The 25659-nt window shown below is 35.2% G+C and overlaps 4 protein-coding genes across 5 annotated transcripts; 1 reads left to right on the forward strand and 3 right to left on the reverse strand.

The window, feature by feature from the left end:
- Window positions 1-82: 82 nt before the first annotated feature.
- LOC115443749 (uncharacterized protein PF11_0213) lies at window positions 83-3192 on the reverse strand. Its single transcript, XM_037442785.1, has 9 exons — window positions 2637-3192; window positions 2478-2505; window positions 2287-2405; window positions 1745-2206; window positions 1562-1684; window positions 1267-1329; window positions 970-1104; window positions 612-763; window positions 83-194 (listed from the first exon to the last, which is right to left on the reverse strand). The coding sequence occupies exons 1-9, from the start codon at window positions 3190-3192 to the stop codon at window positions 96-98; spliced, it is 1737 nt and encodes a 578-aa protein (XP_037298682.1). The 3' UTR covers window positions 83-95.
- A 109-nt stretch (window positions 3193-3301) lies between these two features.
- LOC119190538 lies at window positions 3302-5541 on the reverse strand. 2 transcript variants are annotated; one of them, XM_037442633.1, is made up of 7 exons: window positions 5306-5541; window positions 4717-4820; window positions 4503-4635; window positions 4310-4421; window positions 4159-4225; window positions 3851-3912; window positions 3302-3466 (listed from the first exon to the last, which is right to left on the reverse strand). In XM_037442633.1, the coding sequence occupies exons 2-7, from the start codon at window positions 4799-4801 to the stop codon at window positions 3317-3319; spliced, it is 609 nt and encodes a 202-aa protein (XP_037298530.1). In that variant the 5' UTR covers window positions 4802-4820; window positions 5306-5541; the 3' UTR covers window positions 3302-3316. The 2 variants fall into 2 exon arrangements, with proteins under 2 accessions (XP_037298530.1, XP_037298531.1); XM_037442634.1 differs by lacking the exon at window positions 4159-4225 and having other exon boundaries at window positions 4306-4421.
- A 3908-nt stretch (window positions 5542-9449) lies between these two features.
- On the reverse strand, window positions 9450-12324 carry LOC115454616. The gene is made up of 3 exons (XM_037442786.1): window positions 12026-12324; window positions 10785-11818; window positions 9450-10046 (listed from the first exon to the last, which is right to left on the reverse strand). Exons 2-3 carry the CDS (start codon window positions 11802-11804, stop codon window positions 9450-9452), a joined length of 1617 nt encoding a protein of 538 aa, XP_037298683.1. The 5' UTR covers window positions 11805-11818; window positions 12026-12324.
- Window positions 12325-13063: 739 nt separating this feature from the next.
- On the forward strand, window positions 13064-25621 carry LOC115443746 (alkaline ceramidase). Its single transcript, XM_030169290.2, has 5 exons — window positions 13064-13397; window positions 13805-13961; window positions 14369-14468; window positions 23712-23849; window positions 24320-25621. The coding sequence occupies exons 1-5, from the start codon at window positions 13305-13307 to the stop codon at window positions 24639-24641; spliced, it is 810 nt and encodes a 269-aa protein (XP_030025150.1). The 5' UTR covers window positions 13064-13304; the 3' UTR covers window positions 24642-25621.
- The last annotated feature ends 38 nt before the right edge of the window (window positions 25622-25659 follow it).

Consider the following 25659-nt stretch of genomic DNA (forward strand, 5'->3'; position numbering starts at 1 on the left):
CCATAGATATCCGTAGTATTTTAGTTATCTTAGAGCAGTGTATTAAACTTAACTTTCATAGGTAATATAAGTTATATTATACCTCTAATTTAGCACTAAAAGTATTTCCTGTATGTGCTGCAATGTGGACTTGGCGGTGATTTCTTTGGGCTTCTGCCTAAACAGGGACTAGGATACCGTTTCGGACTCGCAATCTGAATTATAGTAATTAGCATTATTAATATCAAAGATGCGCTTCTACCATAAAAAGATGATATAAGGTAGTTGGGGTAGGCAAAGTTGTTTGAGCTCAGTGTATTTCAACGCCCTTATGATCTGCAAGTTTTTAGGTCCCACTCCACATTGGTCTTCGACGAGATAGTGGTAACCATTTAAAGTATTCCCTGGTGTTAATCCGCGCGAATTGCCCGCGTGCTATTCATGCTGATAATTATTGATTGATAGCTTATCTCTATCACTTGTGGGAAAAAGATGATGAATGAGCTACTTAGTCGATATAGAGTGTTTGTTTTTCTATAATATTTTGTTGAGCACTTAAAAATAAACGATTGATGTTATAAGGACATTACTACATTTGTACTATAACTAAACATTTGCGATGGGTTACTTACCTCGGATGGCTTTACACAAATATAAATAGTTTGATTGAGCCTATGTTGAGTGCGGCGATGTAACTTTGCCCATGTACACACATTTTTATCCAAGTTTCTTTGAAATTTAATCCAGCGTTTAAAATCACATCGAGTTACTCGTCTAGAGAGAGCTGAAATCCAGTAAAATGTTTTTTGTACAGTTTGGTAGAGAGCCTAGCAAAAACCTTGCATCAGGCCGACTGTAAGAGCCACGACTTCCCAGTAGTGTTTGATATAAAAAGCACTGTGTGGAACTGAATTACGACCATTGAAAGTTCTGATAATGCCCATTCCTCAATATTTAATTAAATAAATAACAATTGGCTTGGCAATTTACCTTGGCTTTGATGCAAATTTATAAAATTTCTTGACATGCATTTCAGCCAATCATTCCAGATTTCAAATCTGCCGAATTCGCGGTCTAAGTCTTTACACCATTTTCGGATTTCGTATTGATTCATGCCGAACGTTACTGTGAAATGCGAGTTTGAAGATTATTTATCATCTTCGTATTAAAGTACCTTCTGTAAGTACAAGGTAACTGTCCGATGATTAATCAAAAACCACAGGAGCCCTAAATAGAAAACTATGGCAAAGAATAATATATTATTATTATTCAAAGTAGTTTACTAACGATCTTCGTGTACATCGGCACGCTTATGCTTTAGCCAATTTGGTGCTGTTGCTTCATTTACTTCTGCAAAGCGTAAACAATTTATCGAATTAACACAAAATTAACATCATTTTCTATCCTATAAAATTATACTTCTTTCTTTAGTTTCATTACATTAGCTAATGCAATGAGAATTAAAGAACAGAGAGAAATACCAAAATACTTTGTATATAGTCACTAAGCATAGAAAACAAATTTGTTTTTTAGTATATTTAGATACATGTTTTACAGTAGAAGCTCAGTAGTTAGTACTTACTATAGTCTCGCTTGTGTTGCTTTCCTTGATTTCTAGAGGTTTCCTTGTTGCTTTTAGCCCGCTCAATGTGGCTATCTTCATGCGGTTGCTGTTTATAGGCAGGTTTATTTAGTTTATTTTGAGCTATATTTTTATTCCGATCCAATCTATTTGTTTTATTTGAATCTTTTTTATCATTTTTACTAACTTCGTTATTATAAGCACTATATTTGTAAAGATGTTTTTTATTGTCTACTTTTGGAAGTTCCTTGGGTCTCTCAATTTTTCCGGTAGTTTTAGGCGGGGAAGCCTTTTTGGTACCAGCTAACTTTTTAGAATCGCGGGAAAAACTACTTTTTTGTAGTCCTTCTGTAGTTTTTTCTTTCGATTCATGTTTTCTTTTCTTTTTTGTAATTTTATCGTCAGTTTCTTTATTTTCGTACGTTTGATTTAATCCATTTGTTTTAAGCGATTCTATTGTATTCCTAATTTTCTGATCAACTTTTTCTTTGTAATTTTTTGGTACGTCATCCGATTCAGACGATATAAGAAACTTTTCTTCAGTTTCTAATATTCTACCTAGAGACGTTACTGATCGACTGATACTTTCACTAGGTCTTAATACAGGCGACGGTATGTTTTCAGGCCAAGATTCGTCTGCATCACCTAAACACATAAAACCATCTTCATGTAAATAACCTCTAATTAATAAGTACTTAATACATTAGCTATTATAGATTTATTACTTAGCAAATTTTCATTCGGCGGTGCAAAAATTATACTTGATTTTATGTTATCAGCTGAAGCTTTCCATGATACTTGTTCTTTCTCTTTATCAATATTCACATCTAACAAATGTGTGTCACTGTACGGAAAAAAAGTATATTTTAATTTTAAGATCAAATTGCTTATGGAGAAATAGCATTGTTAAATATACCTGTGAATTTCTAGTTGTCCTCTAGTTCCTAGAAAAATAAATATTATTTAGTTTCCTTAACTATTGTTTACGAAAAAATAACCTTTAACAAATGTCAGATTGCCGTTACCGAAAATAGAACTACATCGATTTATATCACGATACATTAAAGTAAATTACCCATATCTATATCTGAAAACTTTACTTTTTTGTTATTGTCCTCATCTTGTTCTTCAGAAATTATTTGAGATTTCTCACTCACATTTATATTGGCAGTGTCATCTTTATTCACCAATTGATCATTTACATTGGCTGTATCATCTTTATTCTCCAATTGTTCATTTAGATAGGTTATGTCATCTTTATTTTCGGATTGTTCATTTAGGTTGGCTGTTTTGTCTTTATTCTCCAATTGTTTATTTAGATAGGCTGTGTCATCTTTATTCTCCAATTCTTCATTTAGATTAACTGTGTCAGCTTTATTCTCCAATTGTTCTTCAATATTCGCTTCTGGTATATCAATATAAATGTCATCTAGCATAATGTTTTTACTGGGTGTATCATTTATAGTATCGTTTACATCTTCGGGAATTGGCAATGAGCTTTCATTTTCTGTTTGCAACACTAAGCTATTTAAAAATTGATCTGTGTCAGTATCGGGTAGCCTGATCTGTGAAGAACCATCCTCAGTCAAAATGTTCTCTTCCTTTAAGTTATCTTTGTATTCGTCATTCATGTTTAGAATAATATCATGAATTTCGTTTCTAAAGAAATTTGAAATTGATATTATATCTTCATTTTGAAGTATTTCATTATAGTCTGTTGGTTTTTGATTCTGGGTTTCCATTACATCATAATCTTCACCCACTGTCTGAAACTCCTCTAAACCATGTGTTTTTCCGAAAAGAGATTTCAGATGCAGCCTTTTCCTCATATTCTTCGGTAAGTGAACTTTGTTTCGATTCTTCAACGCTTAACACGGAATGTAATGAATCTGGGACACAAATTTCCTGATAACAAAAATTTGATTAGTCAAAAACTCTAAAACCCTTAATATTTCTAGTTTTGCTCTCTCCTTCACTCGTGTAGAAGTCTTTTCCGTTACATTTTTTATACCCAGTATTAATAGATTAAGGCGATACCTCAAGGTCCATTTTCATACATTTTGTTTCGGCTTTAATCTGGGTAACTAAACAAGTATTGGCAAGTAAAGAATTTAAATTCACGTCTAGTTAGTGATTAGTTCTCGCAGTTGAAAGAAAAACGTAAAAATAATTAATAATCATGGATATTTCGGCCTTTAAAATTTAATATGACGAAATTTTAAAGGCAGAAATATGGACCTTGAGGTATCGCCTTAAGAGAAGTAAGATTTTTCAACACAGTATGCTTACCAATGCATTCTCAACTAAGTCATCTATAAGGTCCAAAATTGGTCCTATTTCTTCTTCTAAATCTAAAAAAAATCAAAATGTATTAAAACGTTTTCAAAATAACGTAATAATAGATAAACTGTAAAGTACTAGGTACATTACATACTATTTTGATATTTATTAGATGTCTCACTTTTTAAAATAAAAACACAAAGGACCATTTTTATTGAAAAATCAACAATATTTTATGGTTTGGTGGGCAAAGCTAATTTACATAGGTAAGTAATTCATTTATATTCAGTGCAACCATAGTGCAATATTATCATTACCAGCTAATTCATCCTCTTGAAGCTTGTAAGTAGTTTCTTCAAGGATCAGTTCCATCCATACACTTACCTTAAATAATTAATGAAACATATATTTACTAACGATATCTTATACATTCGTTATTTGGCTATACTTAATTAAAATATTACCAACTTTTGCAGCCGTTTCGTAAAGAATTTTTTGATTCACAGTCTTATTCATGCTTATTTTTTTTCGTAGCAAATACCATATTTCATCTGAAACTATTTTCGAGATCCTTTCCAAACTGAAAAAGATTCTGTATTCATGTCGACCATACCTCCAAACTTTATAATTACATACGTAGTAAAAGTAAAATTTGACTTACCGAGGAGTCAAGCTTATAGCCATAGGTTTATTTAGGTACAGAGCTATTTTATGACCAAATATGGCGCACAAGGTTTTGGTTTCCGCTTGGAAATAATTCGAGATACATTCAAAATTTTTCGTTTTTACACATCCTGCATTTTATAATTAGAATTCATTTAATTTAACGCTTATTATATTTACCTCATATTATTTGACGTATTGTTTTATTTTACCTTTTTGGTGGAGGTCTGTGTGTCCGTGTCTTGAAACAATATATTGCATCAGATATTTCAACAATTGGTCTCTGATCCAAAACATGTTGTTTTAATCTTTCCACCTATATTTGAAAATATTAACTTTACATAATATTTTGTAAATAAAATAATCAAATCATTTTGTAACATCTGTAATAAATGTGGAGATAGCATAACCAGGACTTTTCCTTTATTCTGTACCTATTATTTTTCTATACTTAGAAATATAATAATAATAATATTATAATAAGGGCTTAGAATCATAAAAAATTAAAAAGTCAGTTAAGCTATTTGCTCGTAACGGTTTTCGAAGCCATTATACTTTTTAAATCTGTTAACTAGTACCAACTACTTTCTGATATGGGATCATAATAACTGATACAATTTTTATTGATTGCTGAAACAGAAATCCATAATCAATCTATATCATTGTCTAGTTTTAACATTGTTAATTAAGTATATTACGTAACGGTAGACGTAGGTAAACGAATTCTTTGCGATCGAACTAATCGATAATTTTATATTTTGCTTGTCTAATGATACGGTTACCGGAAGAAAGAATTCTAACCATAAAATCAGGCAATATATAATATTTGTTTCTCCATGTGTCTAGGCATTGTCTTTTTGATGGTACAGCTAATTCAGCTATTCTAAGTGGACAACGACGAGGTTTCCTTTTCTTTCGTGCTCTTTTTGGTTGACAAAAAGGTTTTCTTTTCTGATTGTAAGTTGTTAAGCGTGATCTTAATAAAATATTAGACTGTGGAGAATGAATATTCCTTTTTTGTCTTCCTGTAATATTTGATCTGAAGAGTAAAAAAAAATAGGAATGATGAATTTGTGGTAGGTATATTTTAAATTCAATTTTATTAAAATAGATATTTAAATCATGTGATCTTAAAAATAATTAAGGACTTTGTTACAATTGTTAACTGTGTTCTATATTGCCTTCCTACTAACCGTAATTGCTTTTAATTTGAGGCCAAGCAACTTGGCAATGTTATATACTCGACATACATTATGAAATTAAGGTTAATGTAAAGTTGGTACCTGCGTCCGACAATCTCGGGGTGTTTTTATGTAATCAATGTTAATAACATCGCTTTGATTTTGAGACATATATCTTGGTTTCTCATTTCTAAGTTTCCTGCCTTGTAACACAGCCTTACCCAAGGTGCTACTTGACCATAAACTCGAAAAGTCGCTTTGCTTGCTAGGGGATAATGTTAGATCCACGTCCGACCCTTCTGCTGCGTCTATATTGTTGAAAATAAGACTGTTCTATGAAATGGGTAGGATGACAAGTATACATATTTGTTAATATAACCAATAGGTATAAAGTTTTATTAATTTATCACAGTTTTGTTAAGCCCTTTTTGCAGATTAATTTTAATCTAATAAAATAGTAGGAACCTGTGAATATAAACTGGTATCTACAATTCTGCAAAAATTACCGATATCAAGTGCATGAACCTTACAAACAATGCGAAGGACGAATTTTCCAGGGTCAGGGCCAAGGGTGTATCGCGTGACCATGACCTTGCCGTAAGTATGTACGTAGGAACATGACGAAGAACATTATATGATAATACATGCAAGACATGTCCCAATCGTACCTTCGTATTAGGTAACAGTTTTCGTTGCGTAAATGGTGATTGGTGAGTATAACCAAAGAGTATCGTACCCAAGGTCTTAAGCCTTAGGGATTCTGTTCCCCTTTGACATTCTAGACACGTAATGCAATTATTCGTAAAACGTAAACATTCATGTTTTTATTTTATTTCGTAACTATTGGGAAATATGGAAAACTAATAGCCAAATATAACATATCATGTTTTATGTGTTATTCCAATTCTCGTATCCAAACTAGTCTTATTATTTTTGACACAACATTATACTTTTAACACTTATTGGCAACATTATAGGTGTAACGGCATATTTGAATTTTGTGTTAAGTAAATAAAATGCTTTCGTCGGAGGCGCAGTTATCGGTGCAACTGCCATGCTGAGCTTTCGGACTTGATTATTACCTAAGTGATATTAGATTTATCTACTCAACATCAGTCCGAAGTCAGGAAAGTGTGTCTCATGTGGCGATATTTGTTGGCTCTCTTTTAACATCATGGGGTGCTGAATATACATGGGGAAAACAGCCTACCACTTCGGGAAATAAAGAAAGTAGGTAAGCTTACATCATCAACGATGTAAGTAGTCTAACCTAGTCCTGAAATGGAATGCCTATAATACCAACGACTAAACGACTAAATGAATACTATTAACCCAGATACCCACTAGTCTTTCCGTGAGTAGGTGTTAATCTGATATAAGTACATATTATTTTTATAATCTATTTAAGTAAGTATTTGTTGTGGAATTGAGTTAGGTAAGTAGGTGTAGTTATTATTTGTGTCTAACCTGCAATACGGAGCTTACAATCTCTGTAGCTACGTTAAAAGTAAAATAGGGAAACTTTATTATTTAGGTACATCCTATGAACCTATTCTTTTAGATTTTAACATACCTGTTTTTCACTTAGAGGAATGTATATTAAGGTAGGTATTATTTAATTAACTTTTTTCCTTACCCGTAACACCAGAAGCAGAATACATTCTTAAATGTTAAATATATAAACCTGTAGTCACGGAAATTTTGTTACAGAACTACATAATGCTGCACCAAAAATATATAAAATAAATTGGTTTTACATTTAAATATCACGACGGCCACGAAAATGTTGCTAAGTAGGTATAGTAGATATTACATATAGGCACATTATATGTTGAGATAATGTTAGGTAAAACTGACAACATTTTCGTAGTTTGCAACTTTCTCGGAAAGTAGTCACTGAATACTCAATAGGTAGGTAAAGGAATATGGATGTTTATTACAATTAAACGCATTTGCTACATCTGCATAGGCTAGGAGAATTTCCATTAGATTCAGCAAACCGATAGTTTTTATCCTGATATATTACTCAGGCTTACTTATTACTCAGGAGAGTATTACTTAAGTCCCAATAAAGTATGTTCCTTTTTTATTACTATAGAAAGACGAGACGAGCATGCCGCTGGGCTAATGGTAAACCATACGACATGCAAACAGTACCAACACCATACAGAACTTTAAATACTGCGTGGTATGCTATTTCGCTCGTCACTCTGAGACGAAGATGTTAAATCTCATAATGCTTAATTATTCAAAACGGAACACAACAGTGCATGCATACTGCTGCTTGGTGGCAGAAATAGACGTTGCGGTGGTACCTACACAGCCCTTCGCATACGAGAAAGCTACCACCAGTGTACTACTGTACTTACGGGTGGTAAGTCTCTAATAGTTATTAGGTGACTGTTGTCTTCCGGTTACATGGATATTGTAGCCATTAGAGTTTAGACAAACTTTGAAAAAACTTAGGAAGGTGATAAGCATTGAACGCAGTAATACCACGCTGTGGTAGCGTACGTAATTCAAACTTGGGGTCGTGATTGTTATTGTTGAGCCGACCGTGATACTTATGTAGGTACTACCGGGCGATGGCGAGCGCGTTGCCCGTCTTGACATTCATTTGTATATTTTTTCAAATCATAACATATTATATCCACTTATCTGTACGAGATGTGGATAGATATGCTTAGGATAAAATATAAAGTAAGAACTATAAACCGATAAAGTTTGTTTATTTATAAGTAGGTAGGTATCTACCAGTGTACCTACTACCTCTCAGAACCTACCTACATTATATTTTATGCTCGCAGTTTCCGCCCGCGTAGATACCTATGTGTCCGTTTCCGTAATGAGAAGAATCAAATTCCCTATAGATGGGTTTTAGCGGCTTGGCTATGTATAATATACTTAATCATGTGTTACTCTCTCAACTAATTCAAATAAAACGAAAGGAGTTGTGTTGGGTTTTTGCCACATTCTAAAAATCTAAGCACACTCTGAGAAGCACACAGATGCTATTATGGATTTTTATAAAATTTGTTTCACCGGAAATCGGATAAGGTAAGATACCATGGAGTCAGAATCATAAACATAATATTTTTATATATCGTCGGTGATACTGCAATACCGCGTAAGCCACAGGTGCTAATAGCGCGTAACTGATGGGTGACAAATTTTACAGGAGAGCGAAAAAACTGAATATATATTTATCGTTATTACATCTTCGGCTGATTGAACTAGAAACTAATTGTAAATTGATGTACTTTAGCTATCAATATGATCCATTAGTAAGAAAACCTCATAGACGATTAATAAATTCACTTTCGCGGTATTGAATCATCGTAAATGAATTGTTGTTGAGCATTTTCACTATTTACGCTTATTTGTAAGAGGGATAAAATAAAAGATTGGGTATTCAAAAATATTATTTTTATGCGTCTTTGAACACGATATCAGTCTCATATATTTCAAAATAAGTAAAAATATTATTAACTTTAGATGTAAGCAGTTTTAAACTGCCTACAATAACTATAGAAACATCAAAAACATAAAATAAACATTTAGAAACAAAAAGTGTACCTACTAAATAAGTAACTTAATAAGTAGATACATAGAAGACAACAAAAACATAATTTTAACAAAGTTTAGAAAAATATAAGTTCTACATACTACGTAGTAGTAGTAAGTAATGAGATCTTACATTTGGAAATACTCTTATTTAAAAAACATCTAACGAAGTTTTGGTACTAATTAAGTAGAAACTTAAACTAATGAGATCTTAAATCTTGATATAGGAACTTATTTTTTTTAGAGGGTAAATCATCGTAAAATTGATAGCAATCACGAGGAATAACAGTCTTTAATTGTTGCAAATGCTCATATTTACTTTCCAGGATAGGCAATCTAGACTCATAAAGCCTTGGTACGTTGCTTATCAATGTAGAAATATTCTTTGGTCTTCGAGGTAGTGGAGTAAATTCACTTTCGAAGTGCTTTTTAAACTCGATAGTCCCATTAGGATTATATTTCAAAACTCGCAAGTCCACAACACAATCATCGCCAGAAACACGCCCAGGGCGTATAGAGTCGTAAACTTGGTACTCTTTAACACTGTAGTCTTTGAAGAAGGTATGATCGGGTTGTTCGACTTTGTAAGGAAAAGGATTCTTTCGAGCAACTTTGGTAATAGTTGCATATTGCGATGGCAGGAAAATCTCGACATTTTTGAGTTTTCTCTCAATAAGTGAATGCACCGAATCCACCTCCATTTGCGTGTGGCCCTTCTCCAGATACTTCTGTGTAATGGTAACTTTCTTATCCATCGCTAATCTCAGGAGAGCGTTAGAAACAATACTGTTCCTATTCTGCGCAGTACAACCATCCGTCCATATAATTACATCCTTAAGATTATCTTGTAACAATTTCGTTATATAATCTACAAAGAACGACGCATATGTGGTAGCTTTCAGATCACAGGCGGTCTCGTCGAACCAATAACAGGTAACATCGTTAGTACCAATGTTAAAACTGTGAAATTATGCACTGCCAATTTGGTTTTAAAATATAGCGCACTAGCCGACAAAGTAGGACATAATTTCACGGCTTGCAAATCTGCAGTAATAGTATGAGCAATCCCTTGTTTTGCAATTTCTTTATCTTTAGTCTTTTCAGCTCGAGCTAAATTTTTCAATTCGACGTGACGCTGATAATCTTCTTCGGAAACATTACCCACTGCATACGAACTACAATAATCACAGGCATCTTTTTTTGGCTGAAAAAGAGCTATATTTTCCTCACTTAATATGTCAAAAGAGTTTTCTCGGCTACTGGCTTGGCTTCTGACGACGAATATTCGTACTTGTACAATTGTGCTTTCGATTGTATTATCGGTTCTACATACTGTTTCGTGGTTGATTGGCGACAATAATGTGAGGGTAATTTGGGTAATAAAGATAAATAGCATTTGACAGAATCTCGTTTAGAATTATGCGAAATCGGGCCGGGTTCGAATTAACCGAATTCACAAGGGTCTTATCACCAAGCCAGTAGCGAACAGTCCACTCTTTTATGCCTAAGGTCGCCAGAAATGTCTTTAAACAAACTCTTTCCTTTTTGCCATCTATTTGTAAATAATATAATTTAGTATCTGATCGTCTAGAATTGCCTTCAATAGTCTTCCTTTTAACGTGTTCCGTGTCAATCATTGATCTTACATACATTTTTTTCTCAAACCATGTCATGCTCCAAAAACGATTGAAAACGTCCTTTCTAATGTCTTCAGATAGGTTTGGGCAAAAAATTTTGCTGCGAATACAAAATGCTGACATACACTTAGGGCCCATAGATCTTTCAGGTTTCGGCTCTTTCTGATGGTACTTATTACCTACTTTCTTAAATCCAAGATAAGCTTTTCCTAACATTCTATCCTTCTTGTTTAGTTGTCTTTTCCAGGTTTCAGAGTCAGCTTTACGTTTTCTTTTCCTTGAGTCTCTTCCAGCTTCTGGTTCCAAATTTCTTTCTGGAAACCATTCAGGATCATTAGATTCCATAGGTTCTATGTTAGTAATATCAGATAACGGCACGTAGTCTGGATCGGTGGTGGAGTCATCGGGAGAAAAATGTACGATGGTTTCTTGAGCAACAGGCGGGACATCAGTGGACGAAGTGCTAGGATTTTCAAGGTGAATTTGTATAACTGTTTCTTCTGCAACATTCGGGATAATATTGGATGAAGAACTGGGATCGTAATGAGTAAAATCTGTAGCCACTTCTTCAGTGAATATTGGCACAAAAGTAGATGAAGTACTAGTATAGTCTGGAGGTAAAACAACAAATGTTTGTTCTGTATGTGCATCTGGAATGGCAGTGAATGAAGCCTGACTGGGAGATATGGGAAAACATGTTGTTAACGTATCGCAATTAGCTATATCCTCATCAACATCTGTTAAGTTTTTGGGTAACTCATGAATTTTTTGAGGTATATTATGATAGGTATATATGGTTGGATTTTGAGAACGATTTTTGTCTAAAACACTCTGCCTTTTACGAAGAAGTTCTTGCCGTCGTTTTTGGAGATCCCTCAATGTTGTGACCTTCATACCATCATCATTTATCTCTTCCATAATATTTTTTTTACCTAAACAGAAGAAAAATGAGTTACAATGAGAGTGTTAAATCCGCGTAAGTAGGCAAATCATTATGCAAAGAGAATGTTAAAATACCGCGTTACTACCATTACAAAAATATTAACATTTTTAATATTCAATAAGATAAGTTTTAAATCAACTAATGCTTTCAAATTGTACCTAAGGTATTAAAAAATCAAAGTTTAACATTTACTTACCGTTGGATCCCAAAATATCAATGAAAATCACTTATATTACGGAGGCACAAACAACGACCACACGCTTCAAGTAATGCTGTGTAGATACGCGGTATTGAGGATAAAATCGTCAGTCCACAACTCACGCGGTTTCGACAAGTGTAGTTTGAAGCGATTTGATTGGTTATAGCGCTCGCGTTGTTACACGTGACGATGCCAATCGCTGTCTAGAATTCATAGGCGCGAAATTTCAATTTTGATTTTTTCGTACTTCCGCGGTATTTGCAATTGTTACTTACGCGGTATTGCAGTATCACCGACGATATATTATAAAAAATAAAATTAGGTAAAGACAATTAGTGTTGCCAATTCGAATTGAAAAAAACAATTTACGTTTTTTTATTGAGGAATCTAAGGCAACGCGGAATAAACACGACTGCGATTAGTATAGATTAGTAACTGACTTATTATTTTCAAATTTCTTTTATTAAAAGCTTATATTATACAAAATATGACACAAAAAAATAACAATATCCACTCAAACAATTTTAGGATACTACTGAATTCCGATGAATTAACTACGCGCACATTGTATTACATTACATTATTATATTCATCATTAGAGCGACAAGAATTGCTTAAACATTTTATTAAAAAAAATCACTGGTTTTAGATAGTTATCACAGTGTTAATTTTTAATATTATAATCTAAGAAAATAAACTTATTTAACCACAAATAAACTGTCATAGTTACCTACGCATAATGTTATATTTACGATCTTTCATGTACTCGATCGTATGATATTTGATCGAACCATTTTTAATAAAATTGGGTTTTCACGATATTATCTTTTTTACTGCTGCAATGCCGAATGATGAACGGCGAACCGTACCGCGCATAATCAATAATATAGGTAAAAAGCGCACTTTTTATAATGCGAAATGATTTTTAATTATTTTAGGGATTTTTAGTGTTATGTTGGTGCATTTAGATATTTATTACTATCCACCCTGATATCCATAGACAGGACCAAGTAATTGACATTTACATTGTTGACATTTGACGTACACGGTCGTACCGAGGTAGACGTGTTTGTGTTCCTACAAAATTTCGTAGTGCAATAATAAAGAAGAAATATATGTCGTTGAATTAAAATCATTGGATGGTGTAATGTAAACTTAGGTTACCATTTAAAGATACTGTAACATTATTGTAAAGTATATTCGTGTACATCGTCTGAACATATAAAATTCCACTGCGTATTTTTATTTCAAACAAAGGATCAAAACAAAACAAAAAATGTGGTCTCATTTAGAACGTGGAAGTTCGCCAGTTGATTGGTGTGAATCGAACTATTCTATTTCACCTATGATAGCGGAGTTTGTTAATACAGTAAGTTTAATTTTAAAATACTGTTCTTTTTATGTGAATCATCTTTGGTAGTCGCTCTTTTTATATATACTATACATCTCTAATATATTCGCCTGTCAGTCTAGATAACATTTACATAACTCGAGATTGCATATCCAAGGATATTTTACAGGCTCTTACATTTCATATAAATTAAATTAAAGCAAGTAATACTATAGTACTTACAAAATAGAACTACACAAAAAGCCTTCCCTCGTAGTAAGAAGTAAGAATTACTTGTTTATAAATATTATCAATAATACTTTAAATAATAAAAGCCTGCAATATGACACTATATCCAGTAGTATGTTCCTGTACTTTGGACATGAAATAGGTTCTCTGTAGGAAGAAATAATGTGTAAGTTAAATATGCCTCTATTTTTTTCTAGGTGAGCAACATTTTATTTTTCTTATTTCCGCCAGTATTAATTCATCTCTTTCAAGAGTATTCAAGATTTTTCAATCCAGGAATAAATGTATTGTGGGTGCTGTTGATGATAGTTGGGCTGAGCTCAGCATATTTTCATGCCACATTGAGCTTAGTTGGTAAGGTTGTTTCTAGGATTTAATTAACTAAGCTTAAAATAAATTAATATTCTTCAAATTTTATAACATGGTACTATTCTATACTAATATTCAAATCTGAATAGTTTGTTTGAATATGCTAATGACAGAAAATACTTAAATGCTTTTAATTTTTTTTAATAGCAATTTAGTATTTTCTATTAGTGAATAGGAAGCTATTACTCCTGACTCCCACCTTACTCCTTTTTATCACAACGAAATATAAAGTGGGACCTTTATCCTGGTATACTAGCATAAGCTAGTTTTTATATTAAAAAACCATAATAGAAAATTAACAGACCAAATATAATTAAGACATTAGGTATTTGGTTAATATTAGGTCTAAATTTTCATAATATAAATGGTGAAATACTTATTTCTTATTGCAGGTCAGCTTCTGGATGAACTGGCAATACTTTGGGTGTTTATGGCTGCTTTTGCTATGTTTTTTCCAAAAAGATATTTTCCAAAATTTTTGGGAGGAAATAGGTAAGTCAGTAAATTGTGTTTTCTTTTTTAAATTTATTAGGCTATGGATTTCTCTTGTGAAAGTTCCAAATAAATTAGTATGTAATATTTTTGCAATGTATGTGAAACCCAGGGTAGGTAATTATTACATTGTTATATAACATATTTTGCAATTTCTTTCTTTTCTCTGGCACATTTGAATTAATATTTATTTATGCAACAACATTAACTAGTGTTTGTCTGGTTGTCGAAATTATTATATTTGTTACACACATTATACATAAATTTTATTCACTGTACTATTTCTCTATATGAACTTTAGTTATGCCAAATCTCACACTACTCTGTGTAATATGTATGTGTGTGCAGTGTGCTTAAAAAGGGGTACAATGTTTCCTCTTGACATATAAATAATAATAAACATGATTACCTCTTTTTAGTTTGACCTCAAACTTTAACTATGAACAAGACTATGATGTGTAAGGCTTTTTGTTATTGAAATGAATTTTAATGCGTAATATACTATTATATAAATATTAGCTTTATGCACCCCTTTTCTATATAAACTTTAACAGTGCCAAATTTCATGTTCCTACATCCGCATAGTAGTAAGTAGTACAAAGTTTTTGCTTTATTCATTAATATCTAATATATTATTTGTCATAAATATAAATCATTAATTATGTTTTCTTTAATGTACTACCTACTTCATAGTTACATTAGTTAGTTTGCAGGAAAAGCAAACAATACAATTATAATGAAGCCTTTAATTCAACCTTGAAGTTCATACCTATAATTGGGTTAATTCATTCGCAGAATAAAATTAACTCAACTCAGTCATGCTATGGTAGTTAACATGTGAGAATGTTGATTTGTTAATCATTTAGTTTTCAGTTTATTGCTTCAAATAAGTATCTTTTTTCATCACATAATGATGCATACATAATTAAATAAGTACGATGTTATCCACTGGCTGTGGTCATTCAAAACTGGGTCACAATCACAATGTAATTAGTTCAGATTTGAAATTGTTAAAAATATGAACTGTTGATAATGCAATCTAATGGTATATGAGTAACTAGGACAGCTCATGTAATATATCTGACAGTGGCAACTGGATAATATACATAAGTACTTATGTATAAAAATGTTATCAAATAAAATTTTAAGCTCAGTTTTCGCTCTCTATGTGGAAGTTATGGAAAGTCTAAATTGACTAATGGGCATTGGTATAAGCGCGATCTTTTTTTATTAGCTCAGTACTAGCTTTCAAGAAAAACATTTAATCGTTCTGATCGAAAATTCTCAAATATTCAGAAAAATATTCGTGACTAGAAAATTATGAAAAATTGAGAAACATACATGGGGGTGATTCGGATACCGCAAAGTGTTCTATCTCTGGAGCTTCGCTTGACACTATTTTTTTGACACCTATACAGGGCTAGGCAAAAAGTAGTTGCGTCGCTGCCTACATTATGATTTAAAGTATAAATAACCATTTTCTCGTGGTATTTTTTCGTTCTACGATCTTACCCCGTATCCGATCTTAGCCGAATGTACTTCACTCACTTATGTAGGCACTTCTGGTTAGTTTAATCTACATGGTTCAAAGACAGTTCAAAATTGATCATAGATTCATTCCACCAGGTCGTTCCTTGTATCGTTACAAATGCATCTTCGTTTTTAGCTATTACAGTAACTCCATTAATACGACGTATAAGTATGACGTCACTCGAGACAGAATGCTAACACTGACTGATGCTATTTTGAGAACAAAAACGTATTACTAAGTGCTCATTAGCCAGCGAAATTGCATCAAAACACGAGCTGAAATAATCCTTCGCGCTCGTTTGTAATTGTAATATATTGTTTATAACTTTGACATGTCCCTCTGGTATTAATACTTACAAAATACAACTCCATAAATATTCCGTGCTAACCTATGCCGAATACGTCCCAGCTTATTTAAAAAAACATAGCGTAGACCCTGTGCCTTCAGTATCAGGGACGGTTCCGCCCAGCTATATACTTACTAGATCAGTGCAAGATACTCTGGGACCGAAACTCCCGCATACGTCGAAGAAGGCCACCGCTGGTTTTGGTTGGTATACCGGTATAGGGCTTATAAAATTATAGGGGTAGGAACTCGGTCCAATGCTCGCTCGGATGATGCTAGGTATACTCCCGGGTGTCGACATTGAGCCCTAAGACTTGTGAAACCAACATAACCGTTCAATCAACCTCCAAGTGGTAGTAGCGATGACGCGTTTTCTCCCCGCGAAAAAAAGATGCCTATACTATGCGCTACATAAATAGATAATTTCTTAGGTATTATGAATTTCATCTAACTTTGATGGAGTTTCACGTTGTGGATTTTAGAATGTTTTAATTTAACTTTAGACTGGAAGACTGGGATAGTCATCAGGCTCTAAAGAAAATTTTTAAATAGCTTATAAATAATAGATATATTAGATTAGGCGTAGGGGCGTGACGACCCCCACCGCCCACTAGTGGTGCTCACTACCACTAGTGCAAGTAGTCCACCGACTAATGGCGGTAAAACCATTCCAACACGGCGGAAGGAAGTGACAAGACACAAGACGGGCAGCAGCGTCTTGTGATGAGACTTCCGCCACTGCGATCACCAACCCGCCTGCCAAGCGTGGCGATTACGGCAAAACCCCTATGGTAAGGCCACATAAAACCGGCCCCTAGTCCCCGGCGGCCCCGCTATTCCTGGCTACGGTAGCGGTCATGGTAACGGCGGGGCAAGGGGTGCTAAGAATCCCCGGCAGAGACCAGGCTACCACAACCGACGAAAACTGGCCCTGGCAACATATAACACGCGCACACTGCGGACCGACGAGAAGTTAGTCGAACTGGAGGAAGAAGTGAGCAGGTTACGGTGGGATGTTATAGGATTATCTGAAGTCCGAAGGCAGGGGAGGACTCGATAATCCTCAAGTCAGGTAACCTGTTCTATTTCCGGGAGGGCGACCAGCAGTCCCAAGGTGGTGTCGGGTTTATCATCCACAAGTCCCTCGTAAACAACGTCGTGAAGATCGAGAGTGTGTCGGCAAGGGTGGCGTACCTGATACTCAGAATCACCAAACGGTATTCGCTGAAGGTTATTCAGGTCTACGCCCCGACCTCGGCACACTCCGATGATGAGGTGGAGGCTATGTACGAGGATATATCTCGGGCTATACATAGCTCCCAGACCTACTTCACCGTTGTTATGGGGACTTCAACGCGAAACTGGGCACACGTAGCGGCAACGAGCTGAAAATGGGGAAATTTGGGTATGGGCATCGGAACGCGCGGGGTCAGCTGCTGGCCGACTACATGGAGAGGGAGGGACTCTTTATGATGAACTCCTTCTTCAAAAGCGTAGTCAGCGCAAGTGGACCTGGCTGAGTCCCAAGGGTGCTACCAGAAATGAGATTGACTTCATCATGTCGACCAAACGGCGTATATTCAATGATGTCTCTGTGATCAATGCGGTGAAAACCGGGAGTGATCACCGAATGGTAAGAGGCACATTGAATCTTAACGTATCGCTTGAGAGGTCTCGACTGATGAAGTCCATGCTCCGACCAGCATCTGCCCATATCAAAACCCCGAGAGCTTTCAGCTCGAACTCCGGAACCGCTTCGAGTGCTTAGGTGAGTGCGTAGATGTGGATGAGTATAGCAACAGGCTCGTGAAAACTGTCCAGACGACTGGGTCTAAGTTCTTTAAGACCCAGCGTCCAAAAAGAACTCAAAAGATCTCAGATCCCACCCTACAGCTCATGGTAGAAAGACGCAAGATGGTCTTGCAGTCTTCTGGTGACGTGACAGTCTGCCGGAGGCTCAATCGACAGATCTGTAAGTCCCTGAAACGTGATATACGCCAATTCAACACTAAATGTGTTGAAGAGGCTATTGAGCGGAACAGGGGCTCTAAGGTGTTCGCCAGGGATCTGTCCATTGGGCAAAGCCTGCTGACCAAACTGAAGACCGAGGACGGCAGGATTATATCTTCCCGACCGGAGCTCATGGGTGAGGTAGAGAAGTTCTACGGACAGTTATACACGTCAACACGACGACCTGTTTGCAGTGCGGCCACAGATCCAAGAGCCCCACTAATCCGACACTATACCGAAGACATCCCGGACATCGACCTGTGCGAGATTAGTATGGCTCTCGGGCAGCTGAAAACAACAAGGCTCCGGGTGATGACGGAATAACAGCAGAGCTTCTAAAAGCGGGCGGACAGCCAATATTAGAGGCTCTCCAAAACTATTCAATTCCGTCATTCACGAGGGTACCACGCCCCAGGCATGGCACAGGAGCGTGGTGGTGTCTTCTTTAAAAAGGGCGATAAAACCCTTTTAAAGAATTACAGACCCATCTCGCTCCTGAGTCACGTCTACAAGCTGTTCTCGAGAGTCATCACGAATCGTCTTGCTAACAGTCTCGATGACTTCCAGCCTCACGAACAAGCCGGATTCCGAAAAGGCTATAGTACCATAGACCATATACACACGCTGCGGCAGGTTATACAGAAGTCCGAGGAGTATAACCGGCCCCTCTGTCTAGCGTTTGTGGACTATGAGAAAGCCTTCGATTCGATCGAGACCTGGGCAGTGCTTCAGTCTCTCCAGAGGTGCCAAATTGACTATCGGTATATTGAAGTGTTGAAGTGCCTATACGAAAACGCCACCATGTCAGTCCGCCTCCAGGATCAGTACTCGAAACCTATCCAGCTACAGCGTGGCGTGAGACAGGGAGATATAATATCTCCGAAACTGTTCACCGCTGCACTGGAAGACGTCTTCAAGCTTCTGGACTGGAGAGGACTCGGCATCAACATCAACGGCGAGTATTTGACTCACCTTCGATTTGCCGACGATATCGTAGTCATGGCTGAGACCCTAGAAGACCTTAGCGCAATGCTCGATGACCTCAATAGCGTTTCCCAACAAGTGGGTCTCAGAATGAACATGGATAAGACAAAAGTCATGTCTAACCACCATGTCAGACCCACCCCTGTCAAGATAGGAGACGCTACACTTGAAGTTGTCGACGAGTACGTCTACCTGGGACAAACAGTCCAATTAGGTAGGTCCAACTTCGAGAAAGAGGTCACTCGTCGAATCCAACTCGGCTGGGCAGCGTTCGGGAGGCTCCGACACATCTTCTCGTCCCGAATACCGCAGTGTCTCAAGACGAAAGTCTTTGACCAGTGTGTGTTGCCAGTGATGACATATGGAAGTGAGACGTGGTCGCTCACTATGGGCCTTGTCAGAAGGTTGAAAGTCACTCAGAGGGCAATGGAGAGGGCTATGCTCGGAGTTTCCTTGCGGGATCGAATCACAAACGAGGTGATCCGCAGGAAAACCAAAGTAACCGAAATAGCCCTTAGAGTTGCGAAACTCAAGTGGCAGTGGGCAGGGCACATAGCTCGTAGAACTGATGGCCGTTGGGGCAGAAAAGTTCTGGAGTGGCGACCACGAACCGGGAGACGCAGCGTAGGCAGGCCCCCACGAGATGGACCGACGATCTGGTCAGGGTCGCCGGAGTCCGATGGATGAGGGCGGCCCAGAACCGGTCCCTGTGGCGCTCAATGGGGGAGGCCTATGTCCAGCAGTGGACGACTCAAGGGCTGAAATGATGAATAGATATTGTATCTAGTGTAATTACAGCTGCCATGAGATTGTACTTATATCATCCGTTATAGACTACGTAAAGTAACCTCTAAGGTGCAATGCCCTCTAGGATGTAAAAAAATAGAATAAACAAAAAAAGCATTGAGTAATTGTGTTCGCTTCACAAAGCCCGTTAGTAAGTGATAAAATGCGCACAATAAATGTTGACGTATTGGTAGATAACAAACTACGCTTTTAAAACAGTGCTGTAAAATGGACTGTATCCAAACCGTGTTTGGATTAAGCAAGCTATAAATTTCCAATTAGAGAATCTCGTATGCTATCTTGGATTGTTATGCCAATATAAAACATTGTTATGCCAATATAAAATCTTGTTATGCGAAATATGTAATATAGTGGAGTTCGGTAGGTACATTTTCTCGAATTGAGAATCTCTATTATCATCTTTTTAAACATTTTTTTAAAAAACAAGGAGGTTTTCAATTCGAATTGTATTTTTTTTGTAATGTTTGTTATGTCAGAATTCGGTCATTTATTAACCGATTTGGAAAAACCTTTTTTTATTTGAAAGTATATATTTCCAGATTGGTCGCACAGAGATATTTAAAAAAAAACTCTAGTTTCGTTTAGTACCGAAATAAATGGAATAATTATGTCTTCTAAGTAATCGAAATAGCGATTTTTGCTTACCTGCCACTTTTTCAGTTGTGTTTTTGCATTAGGTTTGGTTGGATCTACTTCTTACATAAATATTACATCCAAAGCATTATAACTATTCCCTCTTTCAGAGGTAGGCAGAGGTGTAATACCCAAGCGCAATAGTCGTACCATATGCGCATTACGCCATTAAGACAGACTATTTCTTACTCACACAAAAAAATTAAAAATAAAAACTTTTTTACAAAAATTAATCGTATTTTTATCGTCTCTCTGTTAGCGTCCAGTTGTCCAAACTCAGTTCCGGCAGAAATAGGTAGTAGTTTAGGAGTTTGAATGCCGTGTGGTGCGTCTTCCAAATATTTCCAGATTCTATTTATAATACTACTATACTTTTATTTATCTATCGTATTAGGATCAGCGTTTTGGCACTTACTAATTTATGTACTAATAATCCTAAGCAATCCAATTGTAGATAGTAGAATAATATTCGAATAAATAATATAAGAATTTAAAAACTTAAGGACAACTGTTCAGTGAAACTTGATGGTAAAACTTATACCTAAGTATTTTAATTGGTGTTAACTGATTAGACTTAACATTAGAATGAAGATGCGTTGTGTTGTAATCTGTTATCACACTTGTTGTTTTTTTAATATAGAGCAAACACTTTGAGTGGGACGTTCGGTTATAATGTGATCTTTATGTTTTAATCTGCAATGACGTCAAAACCTTGAATCTGAGATCAAAGGTTACGGGTTTAATATATACAAAGTAGGCACACATTTCAATGCATCTGAGTTTTTGATTACACGAGATTGAAATATGTTCCGCCGACAGCAAACGCTATTGCAAGAGAACACAGTGCACACTATTATTGATTGTCATTCCTCAGAATCGAATTCTGGTACCTATGGTTCACAGTAAGTAATATTACGTGACCACCACCACCAAGTTAATTCCCTATGCATATCTACGTAATGTTTTTTTGACAGCCCCATCGTAAATTGTTACAATGTAAACATGTAATATAATTAAATATCATTGTCTTAATTTAGATATGTATTTATTAATAAATAAGTCGACTCACTGCTGAACAACTGTTAGAAAATAAAAATATTCTAGCGATCTCATATTCTACGTAATGTCATTATCCGAATTTTGCCCATGATGTATCTTGTCCTTTTAATACCTACTATGTTAATAAGGTTATCAAAGTTTTTCCGTTTACCGTTTTCAACTTAATTATAAATTTTAATGTTGTTTTATCGCTTAACCTTCATTTTTATGGTTATTAAAAACTTTAACGATACAAAACGAAAATTATTCATAAGGTGGATTTTGCTACTTGTTTGATAATTCTCTTAAGGGGAATATTAGTAACATAACGTTATTGGCCTTAAGATAAGTGTATCAGATTGTGTCACTCTAGTATTAAGGGCTGTGGATTTTTTTAAATAAATATGTTACACTACGTGTTATTCAGCGACTCATCCCGTCGTCGTTTTTTCATGATTTTGTATTTACCTATTTATTTGTATTTTTGGAAATGAAAATGTCGGGGCTTTTCTGAAGAAGAACGTTTATTGCCAAGAACATTGAAGTATTTCATAGGCGGAGCCTGCACGACTACGGCCATCTCCGATATTTCATGTCACACACACTCGGTTGACAGTATTTCTCTATCTTAAAATTAATCGATGAATTGATAACCTTCTATACTCTGACCAGAAAAATAATAAACCTTGATCTGTTATGCGTAATTAATAAACTTAACTACTGATTCAGTATTAAGTACATAGCGAATATTTTCATATGTCCCTATTTGACACGTCTTGTAGTCAAAATAATATAATTGTTTACTTATTAAGTATTGTTCTTTATTCAATCTTTATCTGTTGTATTACGTACGTTCTACAAATCATCATTACAGCTGCCTTTATACCCATAATAAAAAAGAACTTATACGTTGTTACTAGATTATTTCTTTACTATTGTAATGTGTGTTCATTTGTATAATACCTATGCTTATAACTCAAATACACACGCACACATGTGTAAGTATGCATAACCGTACCTAACAGCTGTTTTCAATTAACTATTCTAATCTCAATCTTTAATCCGTTTCCGAAAATGAACCAATCAATATACCTAAGTAATTTTGAAGTATGTCAAATGAACTTTGTTCTGATTGGTCCATTTTGGAGATAGATTGAAAAAAGCGATTGGGATCATTTTTTGAAAATGGCGGTAAGTGAGTCCAACCTTGTTCAATGTAGGTTTCGTTCAAGGTTTAGATAATAGGAAAAATAACTATGTGTTATTTTTAGTGTGCAAACTTTTATCATACGCCATTCACGTGAGTTTTGCGGATTTATCGAAGTCACGTAATTTTTCAATCGCCCCGCTTGGAAATTTAAAACCTTGTATATCACGATTCCTAGGTACACTACCATTAACGTACGAAATTATATTACATGTCCAGGTCGGTCACAAAAACATGCAGATAATTTATTGTGACTAGAGGACCAGAGAGAATGGAGTGGAAGGGTTCATTGGGGGTCATGCCTTGTCCTCTCGGGGCTGGCAAAGACTACTTATTTTCAAATGATTTAAATATTTTATATATCAGCAAGTACAACGGATAACATGCGTTGTATTAGTATATGCTAAATTATTATAATTATTTTAATATGACGAATCCTTTGGATCAGCGGTGGGCAACTTATTGGCTCGCAAAGACCTATGCAAAATGAATACTTATCGATTTGAAGTCTAACCTGCTTAGATTTCGACTATATTAACACCTGATTTGAAAGCTGAATTCGCCCTTCCCGGAGGATACAGCCTCAGGCAAATCGAGTTAAAAATCATAGAAAGTGTTTCTCGACCTTTTATCTACGACTGTTCAATAGGTATTATAGTGAGATAAGTAATTCTGTTTTTTTTTTCAGGAGGTTGTTAGCATTGTACAGCAGTATTCTTTCAGTAATATCTACCGCCTTCTTGGTGATGCATCCGGCTGCCAATGCCTTCGCCCTTATGACATTGGCTTTTCCCGCGCTTGGATTGATGTACAAGGAGTTGAATAAGTAGGTATAATTTTATATGATGACTCACCAACACAAAAGGAACATGTGAATAAATTAAATAAATCCGACAGGTTTCATACACTTTATTACCGGTTTAAAGGTAGTTTCTTCCCTTGACCTTTACATGGCTGGTCAACTTGGGACCCTCTTAAAATAAGCTTTAACACCGCTAGTGACTAATTTCTGGTCATTTTATATTGTTGATAGTTACAAAAATTCTGAACTGAACTAACCTCATGTTTAGTATTTTTAATTGTTTAATAATAAATTATAGTAGACGGCACGGCGTGTCGGGCACTGTTGAAAATCAAGTAAACTATTACACATGTATCAAATTTGCGTATGACTCACAACTCACCAATTATAACAATTATCAAAATTATTTATTTAATTATTTCATATTATAATTTTGCATGATGAAATTGCATGGATTCCCAGTATATTTTATATTAGGTATTTATATTTTTCAGAGTGAAATGTGCTCGAGTGTATCGGCTTGGATTACGCTGCGTTGCGATCTCCTTGCTGGCGATCTTCTCTTGGATCATGGACCGCATGTTCTGTGACGCGTGGCTCTCCATCGACTTCCCGTACATGCACGGAGTCTGGCACGTCCTTATCTTCATCGCAAGCTACACAGCTCTGGTACTTTTCGCATACTTCAACGTATCAGAGGAGAGACCGGAACAAAAGCCGCAACTAAAGTACTGGCCACGAAACGACTTCGAATTGGGCGTACCTTACATCACGATAAAACATCCTTGTCGACGGGATACAAACATGGCAATTTAGACTCAATGTGCGCTAGCATTGATGCGGTATTTGAAAGGCTGATTGATTTAACTTTGACCAATATTGTTTCATGACAAATCTTATCAAATATTTTGTCAGAAACGTAAAAATATGCGTTTTATTATGTCGTGTTGGTCATAGTTATAAAAGAAAATACAAAAAGACCTTAGTAAGACTAAGTTAAATGAATTGTGTAAGTCAGTGATATATATATACTTAACTATTATTTGGTGTTTGTATAAATTATTATTTAGAGGTAACTAATCTGTGATGTCACATGTAAATTGTGTACTTTTTATGACTGTAGTCGGTATATTGGATATTATATACTAATATATTAGAAATGTAGCGCTCAGATATTTATATATTATGTGGATATTATTTTATTTGATGTTTTCTATAAAAAATTGTAAGTTGCTGAACGGAATCAATTTATTGAATCTCTTAGGCAGCCTTATAGTTCAAATTTATTTTGCGATTATTATTATTTAAATATCAGCGAATATAATACGTTCAATATTCTGTAAAAAAAAATTATAGTTAAGTTAGAAATATGTTTTATCATACTTCAGTTTTATTTATATCGCTATGATCAGTACAACCTGGAGTAAGATGCAATATTCACTTATTATAAGAAATCGGCTTGTAAAGCAACTGCTTAGTTTTGTGATATTTTTATACTAAATGAATTTATACTTATTTAATCTAATTTAGATTCATCTTCCTTTCTACAAAGCATTGACCATTTAATATTGTCTGTGGAAGATAATAGTTCAACAAAGATTAGTAATTATAAATTGATGTGATGTGCTACCCATGAAATAAAATTTTCATTTTCAATTAAAGGATACAATTAACATAGCCAGTACAAAATATGTAGATCTTTTTATTACAAAATGATCTTGATATTAAAATATGTGTGAATTAGATACTACTTATAGTAAGTTGAAAGTATTAAATAAATATTTTGGAATGTGTAATAATTTCATTGAATTAAATCCCCAATAATATTCTATTG

This window comes from Manduca sexta, chromosome 25 (assembly GCF_014839805.1).
Source record: "Manduca sexta isolate Smith_Timp_Sample1 chromosome 25, JHU_Msex_v1.0, whole genome shotgun sequence".
NCBI classification, from domain to species: domain Eukaryota; kingdom Metazoa; phylum Arthropoda; class Insecta; order Lepidoptera; family Sphingidae; genus Manduca; species Manduca sexta.